The 22,642-nt window shown below is 50.6% G+C and overlaps 1 protein-coding gene across 5 annotated transcripts in view; it reads right to left on the reverse strand.

Annotated features, from left to right (window-relative positions):
* RHBDF1 (rhomboid 5 homolog 1) overlaps positions 1–22,642 on the reverse strand; it is a 37,948-nt gene that overhangs the window by 8,672 nt on the left and 6,634 nt on the right. For 4 of the 5 annotated variants that reach the window (XM_083800798.1, XM_083800800.1, XM_083800799.1 and 1 more), the window contains exons 2-8: positions 13,127–13,268; positions 10,853–10,983; positions 7,950–8,051; positions 4,925–5,138; positions 2,775–2,981; positions 1,899–2,021; positions 1,576–1,736 (exon numbers count right to left, since the gene is read on the reverse strand). In XM_083800798.1, coding sequence (XP_083656924.1) covers positions 1,576–1,736; positions 1,899–2,021; positions 2,775–2,981; positions 4,925–5,138; positions 7,950–8,051; positions 10,853–10,983; positions 13,127–13,246 — 1,058 coding nt within the window. In that variant the 5' untranslated portion in view covers positions 13,247–13,268. The remainder of the gene's footprint in view (positions 1–1,575; positions 1,737–1,898; positions 2,022–2,774; positions 2,982–4,924; positions 5,139–7,949; positions 8,052–10,852; positions 10,984–13,126; positions 13,269–22,642) is intronic. The other variant, XM_083800802.1, reaches the window with a different exon arrangement.

Here is a 22,642-nt window from a genome sequence, read left to right on the forward strand (position 1 = left end):
AGACCTGTCTTCCATTCTTCCCTCTATTTGCACTGATGCATGCATTTCTCGGGAGAAAAACAAAACCAGGCTTCAACAACACAATAAAAATCCCAGGCATCCCTGTCTAAAGGAATGTTTTCTTACCAAAATAAAGTATGCAATGAATGAAGGTTGCACAAGCTACTGATGAAGAGCACCTGCTCTGGAAGTCTGCACAATCTTCAGATGCTTTTTGTATTTCATTGCTCTTAAAGAGCAGTCTGGAGTTCAGGTATGCAGCACTGAGAACCTGGCACACACACACACACACACAAAAATACTACCTACCATTTCACTCTTGCTCACTGCCACGTGATAAGTGTGTCCCCTACATGCGCTCTAGTCTCTACAGATAATTTCCCTGGTATCCTAAACGATCCTGTCTGCACAAAGACAATGGTTGTCAAAAGTGGTCAGAGAAACTGATTGACCATCTTTTTTTTCCTGAAAGATCACCAGAGCATCTTGGAGAGGTCAAGACAGCTTTGAAGTATGGACAAGCAATAGGATGAGGTTAGAGTAGTTTCTGCATTACCGACATGTTTTTTCCCAATATTTCCAGTGCTGGGCTATCAGCCTATGCCAGAATAAACACCTGATCACCTAAAAGGACACCTGACTGCAATTCTGATGTCGTTTTCTGAAGTGTGAAAGAAGTGTTATTTTCCTCAATAAATAAAACTATTTGAGGAGATATGAATGGAGCCAAAAAGGCTGAGACCATCTCAAAGGAAAGCCAACAAGCTCACACCATTTGTTGCTTCTACTTACATTAAGAGTGAGTCAAGTTCTTGGAAACACTTGAAGGAAAGAACCAACAGAGCAAGATGGGCTGTGAGCAGCAGAACCACAAGGACCTCCCTGTCTGCTGCATGTTCACACCCAGCAGAGCGCTCTGCTGGGGTGAGCTGCCAGCTAAGCCAGAGCTGACTCGGAAACGACACAGAGCAATTACTCAGTACCAGTTACTCAGGTGGAAAAAATCTCGGCATACAGTACAGTACCACCCACATATTTGTAAGGCTCACGGCATCAGTGCCACACCTTTCTCTGGTTTCAAGTGAGGAATGTAGCCCAGCTTGACACTCAGCAATGCTTCACACCACTCCTTGGAGTTAGACAACAGTTCCCGGTGTCTGTAGCAACAGCTTTCTCATCTTTGCTGTATTCTCCGTAGCTGAAGGCCGGGCCCCCAGCATCCTCAGCTGATTTGGTGTCTTTTGTTTCCCCAAGGCATGACACAGCCTCCAGAACACATCACATCGGTGTGGGAACTTGCTGGACAGGTGGCCTCAGAGTCACTTTTCATGGGTAGCTGGGGTAGGTGGTCGCTCACCCAAAATATCAAGAGAAGCAAGCTGGGCTTAAAGAAAACCCACCACTGTTCTGTTCTTTGAGCTCTGCTCCAAACACCTGTAGCACTCAGATCCTGCCTTCCCTCATGCAGGAAGCAATGGTCTTGCCCCACCAGCTGCCTAGCACTGAAGGTCCCACTCTGAATGGGTTGGCCACCACCCCACATTAGGCTTTGGCGGCTTCCAAGAAAATACTCACAGTAGCAAGTGGCTTCTTTCAAGCTCATTTTTGTCCAAGGCACCTCCTGTGAGATCTGTCTGATCCAGAGGTTTCACCTCAGCATCTTTGACTGCAGCTTCTGATGGCGACTCGAACACCTCATCTGGATACGTAGAGAGCTCCTCATGAAGGACTCCTTCCTGGGCAAAGACACAGAAGTCCCGTCAGAAGGGGCGAGTATCACATTTGAGACACCAGCCCCTGGAGAAAGCAGCACCACCCTCTGCAACATACAGCCCTGCCAGAGTTACAGCCTCGTGCTGTCTCTGGAGCCAGTGCCACATCGGCGTCCTGCCTCTCACCCGAGCAAAGAAAGAAGTGTCGAGCTCATCTGGGAAATCCACCGTGTCCTCCTCCAGGAAACTTGCCGGGGTGAAACTGCGCCGCTGAGCCCTCCTCAGTGTGCTGTCCTTCACAGAGCGCCCCTGTAGCCAGCAAGAGTGGCATCAGATCGCTGCCAGAAACCTGAGCCCCAGGCACATGCAGTGTCACCCGGACAGGTCGCAGGGAGTCTAAGCGCTGACCCCGTCAGGCTTGCCTGTGGAGCACAGCAGACCTGCTGGTGTGCAACACCTTCCAGGTGACACCTCCAAGTGCTAACCCACCTCTCAATCCACAGTGCCCACATCCCATGCAGGCTGGTAGCACAGGCTTCTAACGTCTCTACAACAACATCTGACCAAACAGCAGTGGCATGTGGTACCAAACACAGCAAAAGGGCTACCGGGCCCGCCTAAGGGACACCCAGAAAAGCACACGTGGCGGGATGAAGAGCCTTGCATTGCAAGAGGCTCGGGTGCTTCTACTGTGCCACGAGCAGGTGCAGACAGACCACCCAGAGGTCCAGGCAGGCTGAGCTGGACCTGCTGGAACCCTCTAAGGCTGCTGAATGTGGGAATCAAAGTCCCAAGGCTGATAAAAGGTGGGCAAGACCTATACCAAAGCCCAGCAAGCATCCTGGTTTTTACTCCTGCCTGCTAGACAGATGGCTGAAACAAAACAGGACACATCCTGGTTTCTTCCCCTCCATCACTGCTCTCCCACATCCCCTCTACTCACAGAAAGTACTTGTTCCAGGATCAATGGCCTGCACACACAGCTCCTTCCCTCTCACTCCCCTCCCACTGCAAGGCCCCATCTTGCTGCCAGCCTGATCCCTGCGCTCCCCCAGACAGTACCTTTACCAAAGCTGCAGCTGCTCGGAAACTCATTTTGGCAACAGACTCCCGCTTCCGCCGCCGTGGGAGACGGTTGAAGCCCGAGCGTGAGCTGGTGAAGGAGCAGAGCGATGTGGCGCCTGGCGTGATCGGCGTGTGGGGGATGCTGCAGCCATCGTTGTCATCAGCCATACGGAAAGCTCGGCCACGGGCCAAAGGGTCTATGATCTGTCCAGAGAGGAAGCCCATCAGTCACCTACCCCCCAGCTGCTGTCTACCAAGCCTTTCTCCCTCCAACTCGCCATGGTCTCACCTCTTGAAACCATACAGTGGCCTGACTCCTGGGATCAGCCAAGAACCAGGCTGGAAGAAACAGCAAGCAATTCTACATTAGGGAGATAAATCATAACCTGTTGCAAGCTAAGCCCTAATTCTCCGTCCCAAACCCACATCCTCCTCAAACCTCTCCCAACTTGTTTTTGTTCTTGGTTGTTTTTTTTTTGGTGGTGGTGGTAGTGGGGTTTTTTGATTGGTGGTAGTGGTATTGATCATTTTTGCCCAGAACGTTCCTGACGCCTACACAAGACTCCAAACCTCCTTCAGCCATTCCTAAGCTCTTGCTTTCACTCACCTTCTGTGCCAGTAAACTCTACAGTCAGATAATATGATGTATGAGCAGGACTTTGAGAAATCCCTGAGTGCAACCATGTCCTTTATAGAGCTCGTTTCCTTTCTGATGGTGGACAGCACTGGACTTAAACAGTATCCTGGTGAAGCTTTACTGTACATTTACAACTGATTCTATTAATCATAAGCTGGAAAAGAGCAGGCAAGCTTCCAGGAGCTACAAGCCCTTCTCTGGGACTCTTCAGACCAAAGCTGCCACTTCTTCCAAACACACGAACCAACCTACTGAAAATATTGCCTTCAGCTACAAAACTTACCTCTGTCCTTACATCATCACAGCTGTGGTTGCTTTATCCTAATGTTTTATGACCCTTTTTTAATCCACAGTTGCACACTCAACAGGAAGCTTTATAGGGTTTCATCTGCTGAAACCAAGTTCTGATTTAATGTAGTCCACATAGAGCCCAACAATATTTCTGAGTTTCCTGGGACCAAAGCCCTCAGCAAGGTGAGACTGGATTGAAAGATGCACAATATTCTCCTCTGTTTCAGCGATGCAGCCAGGCTTCAGGTCACAGACTAACTTGCTTTGGAAGAAATTCATTTCCCACTTGTCCAAGTTGCAGTGGTGCTCACTGATGCCCTGATACCATATTGATTAAGGTGGTGAATGGAGCAAAGGGAAGAGCTGGAATATTATGGATTAGTTCTCAAGTGCTGGTAACTGAGCATGTTTGACTGGGTCCTGTCCTTTATGGACACAGTTCTACTGCAAAGGGCACCAGATACCTCACAATTTGTGAGGACGTGTGAGCAGCGCTGTAGTACAGCTGATGCAAGAGACACTTTTCAAAGTCCTATAACATAATCAGGTTTCTCTGAAGCCAGTACCTGTGCTACTGCCTGCATTCAGCCTGAGACAAGGCAAGTGCTCTGGATGTTAGCAGGCCTGTTACTGTAAATGGGGGTCGACAACAGTGTCCAGTCTACGTATGACAGAGTTTTGCCTTTGTAAAATGGCAGCAAAAAGCCTGAGCTCAATGTTCTCAGACATGCTGCACGCATCTAACCACCATGGCACCAGAGTCCCAGTGTGGTCCCCAAATCCTCAGCAGGGCTGCCCTCAATCCATTCATCACCCAGTCTGCACTGATACTGGGGATTGCCCCGCAGGCTTTGCGCTTGGCACTGTTGAGCTTCATGAGATTCACATGGGTCTATTCCTCAAGACTGTCAAGGTCCCTCTGGATGACACCTAGCATATCACCTGCACCATTCAGCCTGGTGCCAGCTGCTAACTTGCTGCAGATGCACTCAATCCCAATATCTATCTCATTGGTAAAGATATCACATAGTATTGGTTCCAGCACAGACCCTTGATGGACACCACTTGTTACTGGTTTCCACCTGGACATTGAGCCACTGACTGTAACTCTTTGGAGAAGACATGTTCAGGCAGAACTATGCCAACAGAGGAGTTAAAAGCGGTAAAGACACTGTGCAGGAAGCTCGCGATGGCCTTGAGTCTATCCCAGGTTACTCACCTTTTGCATGCCCAGCTGGCAGGGCCCAACATAGAGTGGAGGGGGGGTTTCTGTGCTTGTTAGAGAAATATTGTCCTGACTGGGCAAGTCCATTTCCCGGATGACCTGAGGTTTCAGCTTCCCATACCGCAGGCTGCAGTGGCGAAGGCTCTTCCTCTGCCATTTCTGTGTAGCATCACTGTCTTTGCTTACTCCAAACCAGTCAGCTGTGCCTCTGAAAGATGTCAGCATACAAGTGCACAGGAGCATTATGTTTGCTTGGACAATGCAATTGAAAAGACAAAACCCCTGGTGGTCACTTCCAGCCAACCCCAATCTGAATGTAGGCAGAACTCTTCCCCACGATCACCTCACAGCCTTTCCTCAGCCAGTTTTAGCAATCTGATATATGCTGGCCAGAAATGTTCAACCATCAACAGCATTATTTTCTCTCTTGAGACAAAAGAAAAACAAGAGATTCAATGTGTGTAATGAACTATTAGTTCTGAGTTTTCCTAGAAAGAAAGAAGAAGAGATGGAACAGAAATTCACATAAGAAGTCGGTGAAATGGCTTTTTCTTTAAAAGCCATCCACAGAAAACACTTACCATCTTCAGGCCAGCTCTAGGCCCCCCACTGTGGGACTATACTTTTCCATGGCTCTGTAGCTTCTCCCTGTGGCCACCACAATTCACTGGTCTCTCCCAGCTGCCCACCACACTCCCAGAATATCCCCAACTTCTCATGCTGCAGGACTTCCATCCTGCTCAAAATTAACATTAACAGCAAATGCTTGCTGTGGTCCTGCTCTCCGCTAAGGCAGGTGCACATAGCTCTGTGCTGCTGGTGGCAGAAGCAGGAGCACAATGCTGCAGCCACAAAGTAGGTATGCTGCCAAGTGGCTGCTGTCGTGGAAGCCCACTGGATCAGAAGCAAAATCCCAAGGAAGGTAGAGAGGGATAGGTGTGAATTAGACCAACAACCTACGTCAAATACTGCAGGAGAAGCTGGTATCCTAAACATACAAAGATCATCGCAGCCCTGCCAGGCCTTTCCCACGGTGGTTAATCCTGCTTCAGAAGGTGGCAAGCTGTGTCAGCCTACAGCTGTCTGGCCCAGGTGTCGAAACTTGAAAGTCCTTCCAAGCCAAACCCGAAACCCTCGCCTCAGGCCCCCTGCTCAGGTGTAGGATTTCCAGCTGCTGAGAAGCAAGACCTCACAAATCACAAAGGGAGTATCAAAACATACATTGGAGTAAAGGGTAGGTTAAATCTAGAATTACATCACGCAGGGGAACTGAGTCAGTGCACTGGAGGTAGGAAATTAGTCCTGTGTTTTCCTTATTCCACCCTACAGAACAAAGATACCATCAGCAAGCAGGTGAAGGTGTCCTGACACTACGTAAAAAGACACAAATTCAAAACAGTGTCTCTCCAGCTAAAACCTCCAGATGCAAACAACCACACATTGCCCACAGCCTTCTCCAACTTCCCAGTGACCCAGAACAGGCCCTTCAGTGGGCAAAAGGTTGAGTGGGCCATTGCTAGATCTTACCCAACCTCACTGAGCCAAATTTCTCCAAATGCCTCCACTTAGTCAACAGGGGACAGACCACACAGAAGGGGCTATGCCCAGCTCAGACCACTGCTCTGCTCCCACAGACCCACAGCTTGTCAGAGCAATCTTTGTCCCTGTTCTGAGTGGAAGGGCTCAGGTTAAGTGCCTGGCCTGAAACACCTGAACCAAGTCCACAGCACAGAGGTAACACGCAGGCTGTGCAGATGCACAGGCACAACACGCCACAAAATGTTCTTACAACACAACTCGGACTTCCATAACCAACATTTCAACACCAAGGTGGCCTTGGGTGACAAGGGGCCACTCTTCAAAGGGAGAGAGGAAAGAGTTGTTTGTGCCCCTACTAGCCCACTGTGGAAAGAGCGGTGCCTCAGAGCTCTCTGAAACTGTGTTCCTGTTAGCACGGAAGGACAAGCACTACCACAGCCACTCTGCACAGCAAGTACCACTCCTGAACTGCCAGGGACCACTGCTGGTCCAGTGCCAGCACAGAGATCTGTCCTACTCCCTGATCATAGCCAAGACAGTCCATGGGAGCCTTAGAACAGAGTTTAGGGTACCTGGAGCACCCTGGAAAAATAACGAACACTCTGTCCACCTGGGGAGCCCCATCACCTCCTACAAACACCCTGGAGCACTGTAACCAGCAATGAATTGACATCAGGGGCTGGCTCCTGTTCTTCTGTTGATTTGAGCTAATCAGCTCTGACAGTCTGAGCCCAACCGCAAGCAGTTGCAAAGGCAGACACAGTGTCAGACTGCCACCTGGCCAAGGGTAGCAGTGAGGAAGGTAGGATGAGAAGGGACACCTGGGCATTAGGTCCAGTCCCTGCCATGCACAGTCACGGTTTACTGAGCTCCAGTCTGGGGTTGGTGATCGATGGCCACTGTGCCCTGGACTCCTGGAGTGGCTCATCTCTTTGGTGCTAAGTAAATGAAGGTCTCCACCTCAAAAAGAAGACAGTCACATTTGGATTAGAAAAAGTCATGATGTCAACCAGCTCTGAGCTACATTCAGACCGATACAACTAGCACCCATTTGGTGCAGCTTTCTCTCTTTCCTCTTCTGCTCCCAAGAGGCTTTGGGGCCAAAACACACATATTCCACATGTTGCATTAATGTTGGCAAAGACAGGCTGCACTGTGGCTGCCCTGGGGAGATATTGCAGTTATGGTGAACACCAGGAGGTTGACAGCTTGTTAGGAGAGGCAGGAGGGAGTGAGGCTGGCGAGTGGACAGTTTGTTAGTCCCATGCTACATATTGACAGCTGCCTACAGATTTAGTAGGAGTGACCATCGTTTTCTGTTAGACACACACATGAACTTTCTCCCTGCCACCCATTTGCAGGCCTCCTGGCCAGGCCTTGGAAGGCAAAGTGGTTTCAGCAACAGCCAGAGTCTGTGCACTTCACAGCAGCCCTTGCACACACATGCAGGGGTAGGTTGCACACTCGGTTCTACCAGTACCTGAAGAACGATCGGGGCAGGGACTGCCGCTTTCTCAGGGAACTCCTGCCCACCCGGTGCCCGTGAACAGGCAGGGTGTGACTCCTTTGAAACCGTACCTGCCTGCTGCAAAGAAAAGAGAGCTGAAGGGAAAGAGCCCACCAGGCTGTGAAGGTGGGCAGCAACCTACATCCAAAACCTTCCCATCTCTTTACTTAACCCCATCAGCAGCAGTTGTGCCACGCTGCACACGACAGAGGGCTCCAGGAGGTTGCTGAATCCCTTTTGTGCATCTACATCTCTGATGTATGTCTCCCATTGGTCTTGAGGACACAACAGATACTGCAGTCTCCCTTCACCCCAGACCTCTTTGATCAGCCTTCTTCTGCCCAGACAACCAGCTACAAATCCCACTGTCTGGCTTCAGACACCAGAGTGTGAAACAATGCAGATGTCAGCAGAATGAGATATGCTCTGCTTGGATACAGGTATCTGATGCCACTGGAAATGCTCTGGGGTTGTTCTCGCTGACCCTGGCAGGGTCTCACCTGGGGCACAAGTCCATCTCTGCCACACCTACTGCCTTGATTGGACATCTTGGACACTGTAGGAGACTGGAAAGAGTATTAGATGCTCCACTCCAGCACCTGAATTACTACCACGCCATATTCTGGACCATACACTCTTGAATTTATGCTCACACCTGATCCGTGTCCTCCAAGAAGCAGTGAACAGGAAGGTACAGAGTGCTGTTGCCAGAACAGTTTCACATTCTGTGCATAACTAGGGCTGCATTAAGTAGCAAACATGGAAGTCAGCCTCTCTGGACTCACAAAAAAAAAAATCCCAGAGGCACCTTTATGGATATATGGTCTGCAATTCTTCATCACATACCTCACTGGTTTTTAGGTCATTCCTCGGTACTTTGCACTTCCCTGTCTTTGTTTCTGGTCCATTATTTCATCCTTTTATTGCTAGGTCTTGCGCACTTCCTGCAGTTCTGCCCCTTGGGAAGTCCTTCCCACTGCTGCACCTGCCCCCCTACCCAAATCGCTCTACAAAAATCACGTGCAAGCTAATTCCTCCAGGAGGAAGAGAGAGATTTGGCCACCCCTCACATTGCACAACAGCCTGAGACAACTCTGCACTGCTAAATGGCATCAACCCCCTACACTCATACTCTGAGCAGGAGACTCACAGGACTTCCAAAACCATCTGTGCACTTCTTGGCCACTCCCTGGGGGACCACATGTACTTTCAGGGTTACAGAATTACTACCCAGACCACTACGCACAGGCACAGACGCAGCCACCACCTGGGCCCTGGCACTGCCATTCCAGCCTGGGCAGGCAAGAGAAGACATGGCACAGGTCTGTCAGTGCACCATCCGCACGTGCCTGTCCATAGCCCTGATGCTAGGCAGGACATTAGCACCTCCCTCAGCATGCAGGAGCTTCACCACCACTGCTCAGCACTCCCTCCCCGCTCACTGTAGCTCCGCGTGCCTTGCCTTACAGTGTAGTAGTGCTGGAGGCAAGTTTGTTCCCCAGCACTAAATTGACTCCTGTCTCCCACACCTCTCAGCCCTACGCAGCTCTACACACACAGCACATGTTGGAGGGACCTCTGGGGAAGCAGGCTGCCCTGGCCCCTCTGCACGGTGCTTCTTGTCAGGGCCTCCGCAGCACCGTCACAGGGTATCCTCTCATCCTTGACGTCCTGGCACAAACAGCCGTAGAGGCCTGCTCTCAGGCCATGTTGATGTATGGACGTGTGGGTAAAAAATGGCTGAATGACCAGGCCCAGAGGGTGGTGAGCGGGGCACTAAGTCTGGCTGGAGGCCAGCAACCAGCAGTGGATCCCAGGTGTCCAGTCCTGTTTAACATCTTCATTAATGATTTAGACAATGGGGCAGAGAGTACCCTCGGCAAGTTTGCAGACAACACAGACGTGGGAGGAGTGGCAGATACTCCACAGGGCCATGCTGCCAATGAGAGGACCTGGACAGGATGCAGAAATGCATTGACAAGAACCTCACAACAATGTAGGGCCACAGGGATGATGAAGGGACTGGAGCACCTCTCCTGCGAGGAGAGGCTGCGAGAGCTGGGACTGCTCAGCCTGGAGAAGAAGAGGCTCAGGGGGATCTCACCGATGCCTACAAATCCCCGAAGGCAGGGTGCACAGAGGATGGAGCCAGGCCCTGCTCAGCAGTGCCCAGGGCCAGGCCCAGAGGCAGTGGGCACAAACTGGAGCACAGGAGGCTCCCTCTGAGCACCAGGAGGCACTTCTGTGCTGTGCGGGTGTCGGAGCCGCACAGGTTGCCCACAGAGGCTGTGGAGTCTCCTCCTTGGAGATTTACCAAAGCCACCTGGACACAGGCCTGGGCCCCCTGCACTGGGGGGCGCAGATGGGCCCGGGGGGCCTCTGGCCTTAGCCATGCCGTGCGTCTGCGACTGCTAAGGATGGGCTTCTGCCCCCCTCCCCACAATCACATGCTCTCAAATACCACACCAAAGCAAGGCCAACACACCACATCACACCTTCTCAGCTACACATCAGGGCCTGAGGTATCCTATTACTCAGAAACAGACAGCTTCCCAGAGCATTGGAACAGTCAAAACCTGACTCTAATTGGCAAGGACAATACACTGTCCTGATCACCACAATTTTCCACCCAGAACCTGGTATCTCGCTTACAAAAAACAATCCTATATAGCACTACTGGGCTCATATACTGGGGACCTATCTGCTTCCACCCTCTGCCCCAACCTAATGATAGACAACAATGGAGACAACTTAATCCTGCTTTGATAACATGCCATGTAAGTGCCAGGCAATGGGACAATCAGAGGCCCATGAATAAAGAATGGCAATGGACGGCAGAATCCACTAAAGCAGGCTGCATGAACTCAGTATCTCACCTCTTGATGGTCTGGGTGATTGAGGTCTGTCGTTGTAGCACCGGTCTCCTCACTTCATTAGGCAAGGAGGGCACACGGCTGTTGTCAGCAGGCATGCTCACACTTCGCAGAAAGGCCTGACGTCTTGTTGGCTGTGAAGAAAAGCAGAACGGGAGTCAGCATTCTCAGAGAGAGAACCTACAAGGCCAGCCAAGAGGTGAACCATTTAGTCAGCAACTCAACAGCCTCCCTCTCCCCCCAGCCCAAGCCACAAGCTGATTGCATGCAGTTGAGGAGCAAAATCAGGCTAACAAAGACTGAGTTCATGACTGGCTAATGTGAAGAAACAGGAGTGGACCAGCAGAACAGAGCAGTCAGCACCAAGGACTTGACATCTGCATGTTGCAGTAGGTTTCAGTTCAGACTGGCTCTAGCCTGTCCCATGGATTGATGTCCATGGATCCTGCAACACATCCCTCTGGCTTTTCTCTAGCCAGAAGGAACTGAGATCACATGTTCCTAGACCACCACTCCACAAGGTGAAGCAAAGCACAGTAAGCAGGGCCAAGTGAGATTTGCTTCATAAGCAACTCTGGATCTGCACTAAAAGCCTATGAAAGCTGCGGGTGAGTCTGTGCTGTAGTTGCTGCCTGGCACAGGATAAGCGAGCTGGGAAAGCCACATCAGCTTTGTTCATAACCTAATTGGATGCACTCAGGTCTGGAAGCTCTCAGCTTCTCCTGGCTGAATGTCACCTACCAAATAGGACACAGATCACCTGACTGTTCTCAGCTAACCTCCCCAAGGCTGCTCCAGATGAATTTTTCATTAGCTTGGCAGAGACACCATCGCCCATTTCTAAAATGCAGGCTGAGCAGACAATCCCTCTGCTTCAATTGCCAGTGAAGCTCCGACCAACTGTTTCTCTGGTCAGACACTGTCTCAAGAGTGCTTGCAACTCTAGCTCTGCTGGCCAGAGAACTAATAATTTCCACTGATCTTTTCATTTTTGTTATGTTTTATGTTAAAACAATGCATATACACTCAGGTTATAAGCCACAGGAGCCTGTTATGCAGTCTTATCCTAACAGCCTGTACTGCACATGCTGGACTTTCAGAGAACATCATCTATACCAGCTTGTAAGTACAGAGTCCCTCTCTAGAAGATGCCCAGCTAGATTTAGAGATTTCAGGTAAGAAAACATCCATCAAAGCCTTAAGTGACTCAGACGGCTTCAACCTGCACAGTTAAAGCCCTGTATTCACTTCTAATCCTTGCAGACTGAATCCCAATCTCCTTCCTTCCACGAGAAGATCAGGACCAAGATGCATCTACCAGAAGCTATCACACAGATGAAGTCAATTTTTGTCCTTGGATCAGAATGGCAGACGCCAGTCCTCACTCTTCCAGTAACAGTATAAATTCCCTCTTAAGATAAGCACACCCTCAACTCCCCTCCAAAGAAGCTACAGAACCTTCCATTTCTCTGCTGGCTAAACTGTTCTTGTATATTACCATCTGAGCCCAGACACCACACTCCACCCATGGATCTAGGCTCTGTGCAACACCTCTCTGGCTCTGCCTTTTTTGCAGGCAGTCTCTGCTCTGCAGCAAGGTCATAAGTAGCTAGCACCATCCTACCCTGGTCTCACCCGTAAGAGTTTTTGTCACTCTGAAGCAGAGATTCTTGGTAATTCTTCCTCTTCCCAGCAGAAATATGTATGTTTTACTCTCATACTTTGTAGAGTTCCAACTAACCTATCATCCTGTCTCTACTCCGCCACTCTTCAACGATTCCTACTTCTCTTCCTATGTGATTTTCTTATGCTCATGCTGGTAACAGCTTTATGTTGCCAGTAACTGTTCTTAATCTGCTGTTACTGACGAGAGCCTGCCATTATCTTGGCTATTCATAAGTCAGATTTGTTCCCTGCTCATTTCAGCAGAACTCCAGCGCTTCCAGGCCCTCATATTTCTCTAGGAGCCCTTCACTTCTCCAGTTCCTTTAAGAAACGTTTGTTTGGCTACCTCAATCCCATATCCACCCCCAAGCCAGGACACTTTTCACAATCCCCACATCCGAACAGTCACATCCACTGATCTCAGCACATCAGCAATACACTCATCCTCTCCCTCCATATCGCCTTCACGGGGGAGCTTACTTCTGGTTGTAAATTTACCCAACGACCTGTCATCACACAGCACTGTCTTTCTCTCAGCCAGGACTGCAGCAGGGCTCTGCACACCCCCACCACAACCCCACAGGCCTTCGCTCTTGGCCCCGGCCTCTGTACCTGCACTGGCAGAGGCTCTTCTGGCACCGACACGGGCACCGGCACCGGGATGTCCAGTTTCAACCATGGTGGCTTCTTCCGCTGCAAGCTGCTCGTGCTATCATGTCGCACCTCCGACATTGTCCCGCGTTTGTCTTCAAGCCTAGGAGAGGGGAGAAATCACATTTGGGAAGGGGCCAGACACATCCCTGACACAGTGCGTGTGGGGCCAGGCAGACTACCCTCCTGTGGGCTGTGATTTACAGGCCCCAAGCCCCACAGCAGACAACTTGCCGAGTGCACTTGCCAAGCGCCTGGCAAGGGTTCAGAAGTCCCAGCTGCTGTCAGCCCTGGTCAGCCAGGGCCAGACACTCGGAGCACGTTTCTGAGGCCCACAGGACCTCAAGCCAGGTGCTGGAGATCACAGTCACAAATTTTAGACTCACTTCCCATTAAGATTTCCTCAGACTACTGTGGAGTCCAGATTCCATAAGAAACAGTCAGGAATTAAATCTTAATTGGATCTCGATCCATTCCAACCAGCTAAGTAACTGCAGCACTAAAAGCCACTGAAGCCCCCTCCAAAACCAGCCTGTGACTCACACAGGCTCCCTTGCCCACCCAAAGCCAAGCACCACAATTTCCTTACTACCTACTATTTAGCAATTAGCAAGTGTCCATTTGTAACTGCTGTTTCTAATCTCTTTACATGTAAACATTTTCCAGAAACACGCCATAGCGCACAGAGTGCACTATGCAAGTACATAGTGCACATAGCAAGTACAGCATGAACGTTAGAGAACTGGCATTAATTCTGAACTAAGAGTGGTTTTCCTACATAAAAAATAATGATACAGTATTTAATATCTTGTTAATAATAGTGTTACAGAAACACTAAAGTAACCAGAGTAACTCATTGTCGTCTTGTCCACTATACTGTGTCTCAAATTTCTCTGGCTGGTTAGGTTGCACGCAGTGAAACAAGAACTATGTGACTTCTTCAGGCTGTGAGTGCCTACTTCGCTGCACATGCTAAAATAAAAAAAAAAAAGGAAAATTGATGAGGATTCAATCACAGATCTCCACAAGTGCTTGCCAATCAGAGCTGTTCCACAAGCCCCTATTCCTTCCTAGCACATACACAATCGCAAGCTAGCAGTGGGAAGCACGTGTCTCGAGCGGGACAACAGATCCAAGAGGATCCCTCCTTGTGTCATCCTAGAACACAGATCCCACAGGAGACAAAAGTCAGAGTGCCAGCCTCTTCCCCTCCCATAAAGAACAGAGGGAACGAGAGTCCAGTTAACTTTGCAGGTACACACGTTATGAAAGGGAGCAGAATGCTTTCTTTGGATTAAAGCTCAGCACTTTTACAGTGTTAAAACAGACAATTCATTCTGAATGCACGATGAATCCAAGATGCAAGGCGGGAATTCTGAGTGGCCAAGTCCTGGGACAGGACCAGAGAGGCAGTGAGACCTCCATCCTTGGAGACGTCCAGCACTCAACCAAACGAGGCCCCTGAGCAGCCAGAATTAGCCTCGTGCTGTGCAGCAAATGAACCAGACAGCCTGCGAAGGTCCCTTCCAAGCTATATTAGGCTCTGGTTCTCAGAAACAGACTGCTTTTCACAGCATTTTCACCATGCTCCCACAGCTCACCACAAGTGCTCTGTAAAGGGAGCCACACAAACAGTGAGGCTTACCATTGCAGAAGGTACATTGCAGAAGGGGGAGCAGGTCAACAGAAGGGAGCAGAGGGGGACCTGGATTGGGTTAGAAGAGAATCTTGTCTAAAAGGAGGTGAAGACCAGCTGCTAGCTCAGTCACACAAGCTGGGCTGGCTGCCAGAAGCACCATGCTCAGCTGAGCTGGAACAATGGAAAGCGAGGACTCAGCTGTAGGTGGATGAAGGTTAGGTTTCAGCAAATACCACAGGCCCCCAAAAGTCTGGGAATTCACAATCTAGCCTGTACAGACATACTCTCTGCACATGCACCACCACCCCATGTGCACAGATGCAGTGCCACGCAATAAAAGGTCACAATTCCTTACTGTCCATCCGTAGCTGCAGGGGTGCAGGGGTGCCTAAACGCACCTGTTCCAATTTCCTACAAGATGAGAATAGCAAGGGTATTAGGGGGGCTCCTGCCTGCTTGTGTTTACTTTTGAAGGAGATTTGGTTAAGTGCTGGACGTCTCCAAGGCATGGCCCTTGCCCAGGCACAGTCTAATCCATCACCTAAAAGATGGAAACAGAAAGCAAACACCTCAATATCAGGCAACAAAATTTGGCACAACACTCTCCTCATCTTCACCGAGGAGATTCATATCCTGAGGTCCTCCATGCCATGCAGGAGCCCTCAGCGATAGGGACAGCATGGGAAGCTTGCAAAAAAAGTGACCCTTAGCAAAAGCAAAGCATCAGCCAGACAGGCTCAAACATACTCTGCTTCAAGGGCTTAACACTGCACGGCCCGAAGGGTAAATCCGCTATGAGACAGCTACCAACTGGCACAAGGGAACGTGCAAGTGCGGCCCCATCCCAGGCACGGCACCGGCACACAACAGGCACTTTAAGTCGAATACGGCGAACGACATTCTGATGAAATTGGTGTTCAGTCCCCCCTCCTAAATTGCCACAGCAGGGACGTGCCAGCATCCTTCACCAGCTTCACTGCAACCCACAAGCACTGGGATCTCCACATGCCGCACACAAAGACGAGGCCAGAGCACGCACATGCATGCGGTCAAGCCTTACTGCTGTCCCCAAAGGTGACTCACCTTCGTGCTTTAGGTAAGAAAAACATTTCAAGATGAGATTCGCATAGCTGGCAGGGGCAACAGACTGCTTTCTCTGAAGCTTCAGAAGTTAAAGTGTGCTTTATAGAACTCTTGGGAAGGCTGGGGACCCCACTTCAGTATTTGCTTCACCTGAAGGGTTTTAACCTACATCTCCCACCTCCTTTGTGGGCACATCAGTCAGAAATTAAGAACTTCAAAAGCATGATGCACAAACACTTTCCACAAAAAACTAAAGTCCAGTGTTACAGAAAACAGTATCCTGCCTCAGAATGATGTTAAACAAAAAGTAAAATGGGCACCTGCCATATAAATGTATGTAATGTCTCCTGTGTTCTTGAAAAAACAGCAAAGCATCAAAATGCATATACAATAATTGTGTAAGGACACATAGTATTTAAAAACCAGGCAAGTTTTAAGGGCGACTGCAAACAGAGTACTTAGCTGAGAAGCAAATTCTTCCAACAGTTTAACCCTTATTACTTACTAAACCACCAATTTATAAGGGTGCAGGTTAGTAAGAGCTGTTCAGAGTTCCCAATTGCATATGCACATTTGGACTGGCCAAGAATAAATCTTACATACACACAAGATGTCTGCACACTGTGAATACATGGCCACAGCACAGGTCAACGAAATACCTCTGACGCAGGCAGGAGAGGGATGGGGCTATGGCCACAAAAGGTCTCCAGGAGGTTCAAGGTGAGACTGAACATGGATCCAGCCGTATGCACAGCACTGCTGGATGGCTGGACATCTTTGCAGCACGTGTAACACCCATTATTACACCTGGCCTTCACTCAAAGCGCTGCAGTTACTAACCTGTGGCTCAGCACTGCACTAAAAGCACTTCCCGAGTTTCACGCTACCCCCTTGATTTTTTTTAAGGGGTTAGCGTTTCAGGATACAGCATCCATGTACTCGTTCTGGCCTAGAGGCTTCATCTCAAAGTTGACTGCACTGACACATAATTCATTTGAACGGTCACATATCCTCAAACAATCCCAGTTTCTCAGTACTGTCCCAATCAGTGTTTTCAAGAGGTCACTGGCAGCAGCAGGACAGGAACATACACAGCATAGCCACGCAATGTCAGGCCAAGCATCTGCCTAAATCCGGTATCTCATTACAGCAGAGGATGCCTGGCGATCAGTAGAGGATCACTTGACAGTCGTATCTCCCAGGACAGAGTCATTGCATGTGCTATGAATAACTCAGGAACATCTTGTGCCAGAGATGTCTTTGCATTTAATGGGTCTTTGCATCCATCCCCATATCCATCCAATGTTTTTTCTTCCAGAATTTATCCAACCCCCTTCTGAATCCATGCAGTCTTTTAGTATTCCTACCTGCCTGTGGCAAAGGGCTGGAACACACGCTGTGTGACAAGCCATCCTCTTCAGTTTGTCTTTAAACCTGACGCTTCCTGCGTTCACTCAGTGCCTTACAGTTCTTGGTCTAGAAGAGTGAACAGCTTTTCCCTGCCCCTCTTCTCCATGCCAATCCTGGCTGTACAGATCTCCTCCATGCTCTCCCTAGCATCTTCTCTTCCCACATACACAGCGGGATCCCCGTCCAGGAGAGAAGCACGGGGGCTGTCTGAAGAGGCCGGGAAGAGGCAGAAGGGCCCAGTACCTGCCTGGGCTGCTCCCTGCAGCGCTGGCACACACCCAGGCCTGGCACCACCATGTGCACTGCCCGGCCAGCTCTGGCTGCTCCCTCAGCATCGTAAGACCGAGGAACTGGGCAGCACAAACTCTGCCCCAGCACACGCGTTGAACACACGGCATTTGCAAACCCAGCTGCATGTTACAACTGTGGTGGCAGCATAAAGATGATTAATAAAGGCCATTTCAATTAAAAAGCAAGCAAACAAACAAAGCCCTTCGTGGTGCAGATACTCCAGTAAAGTTACCTTCAGAAGCACCTTGACAAAGCAGGGTCACAGTACCAGAGCGAAAGCTAAATCCACTGCGCTGTGGCACAGGCTAAGAAGGAGGGAGAGCACCTTAAATTCTGAAGTTGGCACATGATCAAGAAAAGCTGCTTAGCAAATTCCACTGACCCAAACAGAGAACGGAAAGCCTTGTGTGGAAAGTCTGAGTATGCTCCTAAAACTGACAGGCATCTCAAATATATTCTAAGAGCTGCACAATCATTTCCAAGACAGAGCATCCTTCCATTTCAACACACAACCGAAGCTACTCCCCTAAAAGCCTGTTGATTTTCTTCTTCTGAAATTTCCACTGTTAACCAGCACTTCCTTTTGAAATAAAGCTGCTGTTTTCCCCAATAATTTGCATTCCAAATGAAGAAAAAAAAAAACAAAAACGGTTCATCCAACCCTACCACACAAACAAACATTGTGCTTTTTCCCCCACCACCACTGCGCTCCTCGGCAGCACAGCGTGTGCATGTTCTTACAGACACCCCCAGGAGGTAGCAGCCACTGGAGCTGCTCTGCCGCCGTCTCCTCACCACGTCCCATGTTCTGTCCCTGATGACCCTCCAACTGTTTTCCTCCGCTTTTCAAATCGCCGTCGCTTCGACAGCTGCATTTGCCGTGCCTGCTGTGCAGAGCCCCCGGCGAGGGGTCTGTTCCAGCAACGGTCCTGGCTGAGGCACGCTGGTGGGCTTCTGAGTGGAAACACAGCAAAGAGAACAGGATCCTAAATGTGTTCTGCAGCCAGCATGAGCCAGGGGAGCCAGCAGGCTGCTGTCTGTGCCTCTGTCTGCAGGAGGATTTCTGCTGGCCCGGCAAGCCGGGAGAAGGCAGGAAATCCAAGTAGAAGAGGAGCAGCAGGGTTTCAGCCTCATGACTGCCAACACCACCAACTAGCATGGATCAGACCCAACAAGTTACAAGTAATATCCCAAATACTGGGCACAAGCCAGACCTTCATAACAAGCCAGGCGGAGGGGCTGAGGGCAGGCAGGGACGGGGAAGGCGGACCAGGTCCGTGTCCCTGCGCTCTCAGGGAAAGCTGCCAAGGATGCAGCAATACTCAGGCTTCTGCCGCGACCTCCATCCACTGCGTCCCGCCCTAAGGAACCACCTCGAAAACGAAACAAGGACATCAACACTGCCCTGGCTGCACTCCTGCATGGGAATCTCTCCCACTTTCCCGGCCCTCCCTTGCTGAGCTCAAGGGAGATGCCACGAGGCTTTGCAGAGCTGCCGACAGCCCGGCAGAAGCTGGGATCAGGGCGAGCCGGGAACCTCTGGGCACGGGCCGGGCAGCAAGCCAGGAAAATACGCTGTCCTGTTCGCCCTGCCCCGCAGGGAGCCGGCAGGCAGCAGGACTGCTGTGCCCACACGGCACCCACCCACCGCCTGCTGCCCTCCGCCACGCGGGGCCGCGCACCAGCTCCACGCGGGTGCCGGCACAGGCTGGTGCTGCCAGCAGCCCACAGCAGGCGGCAGGAGGTCGCCAACAGCCTGCCTTCTTCTGGCAAGCAAACCCACCTGCCGGCTGCCCAAAGAGCAGGCTCACTCCAGCGAGCCGCCTCAAGGTGTTTCACAGGCACAGAGCTAACCCGACCCAGAAGCAAATGACTTCTTGTCGATCTGACAGCCCGGAGAGGCTCAGACAACTTCGGATAAGCTGTGTGTAACCTGAGACAGGAAGGGTAGGACCCGCCTGTTCAGTGATAGCTCACCCTGATGTCAGCTGAGCTGGAACAGCAAACCACGGTCCTCCGCTTGGGTGAAACATCTCTGCTCCATCCCAGCCCGGCAGGTCAGCGCTGGGGAGCTTTATTTAGCCCCACCAACACACGCAGCACGCTGAGCCCTGCACTCTCCTCGGGACGCAGACCAGATGAGAACCGAGAAACAGCCAGCCTGTCGATAAAGGCATGGCCGCCCATTGCGTGGCACGTCTGAAAGGCCTGTCCCGACCCAAGCTGTCTTTAAAATATTTTTTATGTTCAAGCAGAACATGGAAAAAATGATTCTGGGGTATGAGAAGCCTTTGTGCAGGCTCCAACGGAATGGCTGAGGGCTGCATTCACCTTGGGGAAAGTGCATTAAAAGGCATGGGATCTCCCTCCCTCCAGGGAGCGTACGCCATCCTTACATACTGGCAACCTCGCAGCAATGAAGAACGGCAGCTCTCTGCCTTTGGGGGTCAGAAAAACACTCGAGTTCATCCTGAGACGTTGTGGGGACAAGCTAATACAACCCGAGAAACAACCGGGGACCAGGGAGCAGCTGTAATCACGGGAAGAGGAGCAAAAGACAACGCACGCAGACGTTAAACCTAGAGAGGCAGGGAGAGGACAACCCGTCCCGCCCCAGACGGGTCAGGGCATTATCCAGAAGCAACAGCAGAAGAGAGCTCTTTTCAACCAGTGCTCCGAGAAGAGCTACAACAGAAGCTACGTGCTTGAGCAGGTGGCTCCAAAACCACCTGCAAGCAGATCACGGAAAAGCAGGACGTAAGGACTACCGCAGGGCCACTGCAGCAAGAACCAGCCACAGGAGGGTGAACGCAGAAGCTTCTGGAAGGTTATTGACTTTTGTGGCTACCCAAGCAACCAAGCCACCATCGAGGGACCTCACCGTGAGCCACTCATTTATTTCATTTGCTGAGAAATACCAGTGGAAACTTCCTGCCTTGGAAGAGGTCAAGCAGACCCCTATGACAGGAAATAGGAAGCTATATCAGGGAAAATAAATGAATAAATAAATAAATAAATAAATAGATAGATAGATAGAAGTTTTGGACTTCACACAAGGCCCTGAGGAAAGAAACTGGTATGCAAGAGGCACACGGTGCAAAGCCTCACCTGGCACCCACTGACCTTGGAGAAGGTTCAGCTACACACAGAGACAGAGGGTTTTAAATGCAGGTAATAAAAATGCCTGACAGCGATGTCTGAATGTATGTGAGCCAATCACACAATCAGGAAAGCAGATCAGTTGCTTTTGTGCAACTGATTTCCCTAATTTTCAGGAAAAAAAATGTGGGTCATGATGGAAAGCAACTAAAAACAAGCTCCCGTGGGAACACGAGCATGACAAGCTTTCAAAGCAGCCCTGTGTGGGATATGAGGGGCATCCAGGTCTGGTGGCCTCGTACTGAAGGGAGAAGAAGAACAGAGCTCAAAAAACTCTTCTGATTCCTGTTAGTCCCTGGATCTGTAGCTAAACTTCTCCAAGAACAGGTTAAAAGACGACCCCAACTGCAACCTGCAAACACTCACAGGCAACAGACTCTGATCTTCCAGGTCCTTTTGTTCCAGCAGACAAAAGGCAGAGCAGGAGTCAGCACACAGAAGTTAAGGCTCACAATTCAAGCTGCAAAGATGATATACAGCCACTTGAAAGAGATGCAAGGCAGCAGAAGCAGCAGTGCCCCCAGCTGCCGTGCTGCCCCTTCCTCGTGCTGGCACCACCATCCCCGCAGCTGTTGGGTGACCTGCACTGGGAGCCAACCCGCGTTAGCTCAGCAACGAAAACGGTTTGTTCCAGCCCAAGCTCCTTCCCCAGCCCAAAGTCACCACATGGCTCCACAAACACTTGTGCCAGCACAGGGAAAGAGGAAGAGGCAGGAACAACAAGAGCAGCTGGAGCCAGATGACAGAAATGCTTCTCGAGGCAGTACGGTTTCACGCAATTATGAAAACGTGGCCAAAACCTCACATCTGTAGCACTGTGGGAAGCTTAAAATTATCACGAGGCAGGTGGTGGGTTCTGCATCTCTTGAAGCTGAAATTATTTTCTGAAAACTGCCCTCAGCGCAGGCGCTGAGTGCAGCAGGAATAAAGTACTACTGCTTCATCAGAGGCAGAGTGAATTTTTGCCAGAGTCACCGAATGGGAAACCAACTCCACAGAAGCATGAAGCTGCAGGGAGCTGCCAGCCAAGCCTCACACACGGGTAGTTTCCACGAAAGGGTTTCCAAGGGGCCAGCTTCCCCTGCTAGCCTAAGGCCTGCAGCCCTAACAAAGGGAGCCGAGCCCAGCAGACTGGGCAGAGGTGCTGCCTTTTCCATCTCCTAGAGCACCCAGCTGACAGAAGGGTGTTCGCAGCACTACCCAGAGCCCAGACAGGGCCCAGATCAGGAGCAACGAGCATCCAGCTCCATCTTCCAGAGTAAATCTACAGAGCTATCAACAACCTGCCTAGAAACCAGCAAGGGGAACAGCCTGAGCATAAAACATCACCAACAAAGAGGGGGGAGCAGCAGGAAGCTTTCTGGAGTACTTTGGTGTCTTCATCCTGTTTGTGTTTCCCCGTGCACACACCCTGCAGCTTCACACAGACCGCCAGCCTGGCACCATGTGCGACAGCCACATTTACAGCTGCTGCATCCTAAGGCTCTGGCCGTAGCACACCACTTGTAGGCTGCATCAGGGCACGGACCGATGGTGGTACCTGCTCATAGCTCCAGCGACAGTGCATCAAGCACAGAGGCTGAGAAGCTGGCACCAAGCAACGCTTCCATTCCTCAGGGAAGCTTGGTAGTCATCCTCAGAAGGAGCTGGCTTTTCCCTCGAACCACCAGCAGCTACCACACAGCCGATGCATCTCAGCATGCTTACGCAGGAAGCCAGGATACTACTGCTGGTCCGGTGCCGCAGCGAACGTAGCCAGACTGGATAACAACTATAATCACATTAACAACTCAAATATTAACAAATCCAATTATAAACAACAGACTGCCAACAGTGGAAGTGTATCCAGAAGAAGGCTCATCTACACAAGCCTAGTTCTTGCAGCCTTTTCAAAG

Source organism: Anser anser (assembly GCF_964211835.1).
Source record: "Anser anser genome assembly, chromosome: 15".
In the NCBI taxonomy this organism is placed as follows: domain Eukaryota; kingdom Metazoa; phylum Chordata; class Aves; order Anseriformes; family Anatidae; genus Anser; species Anser anser.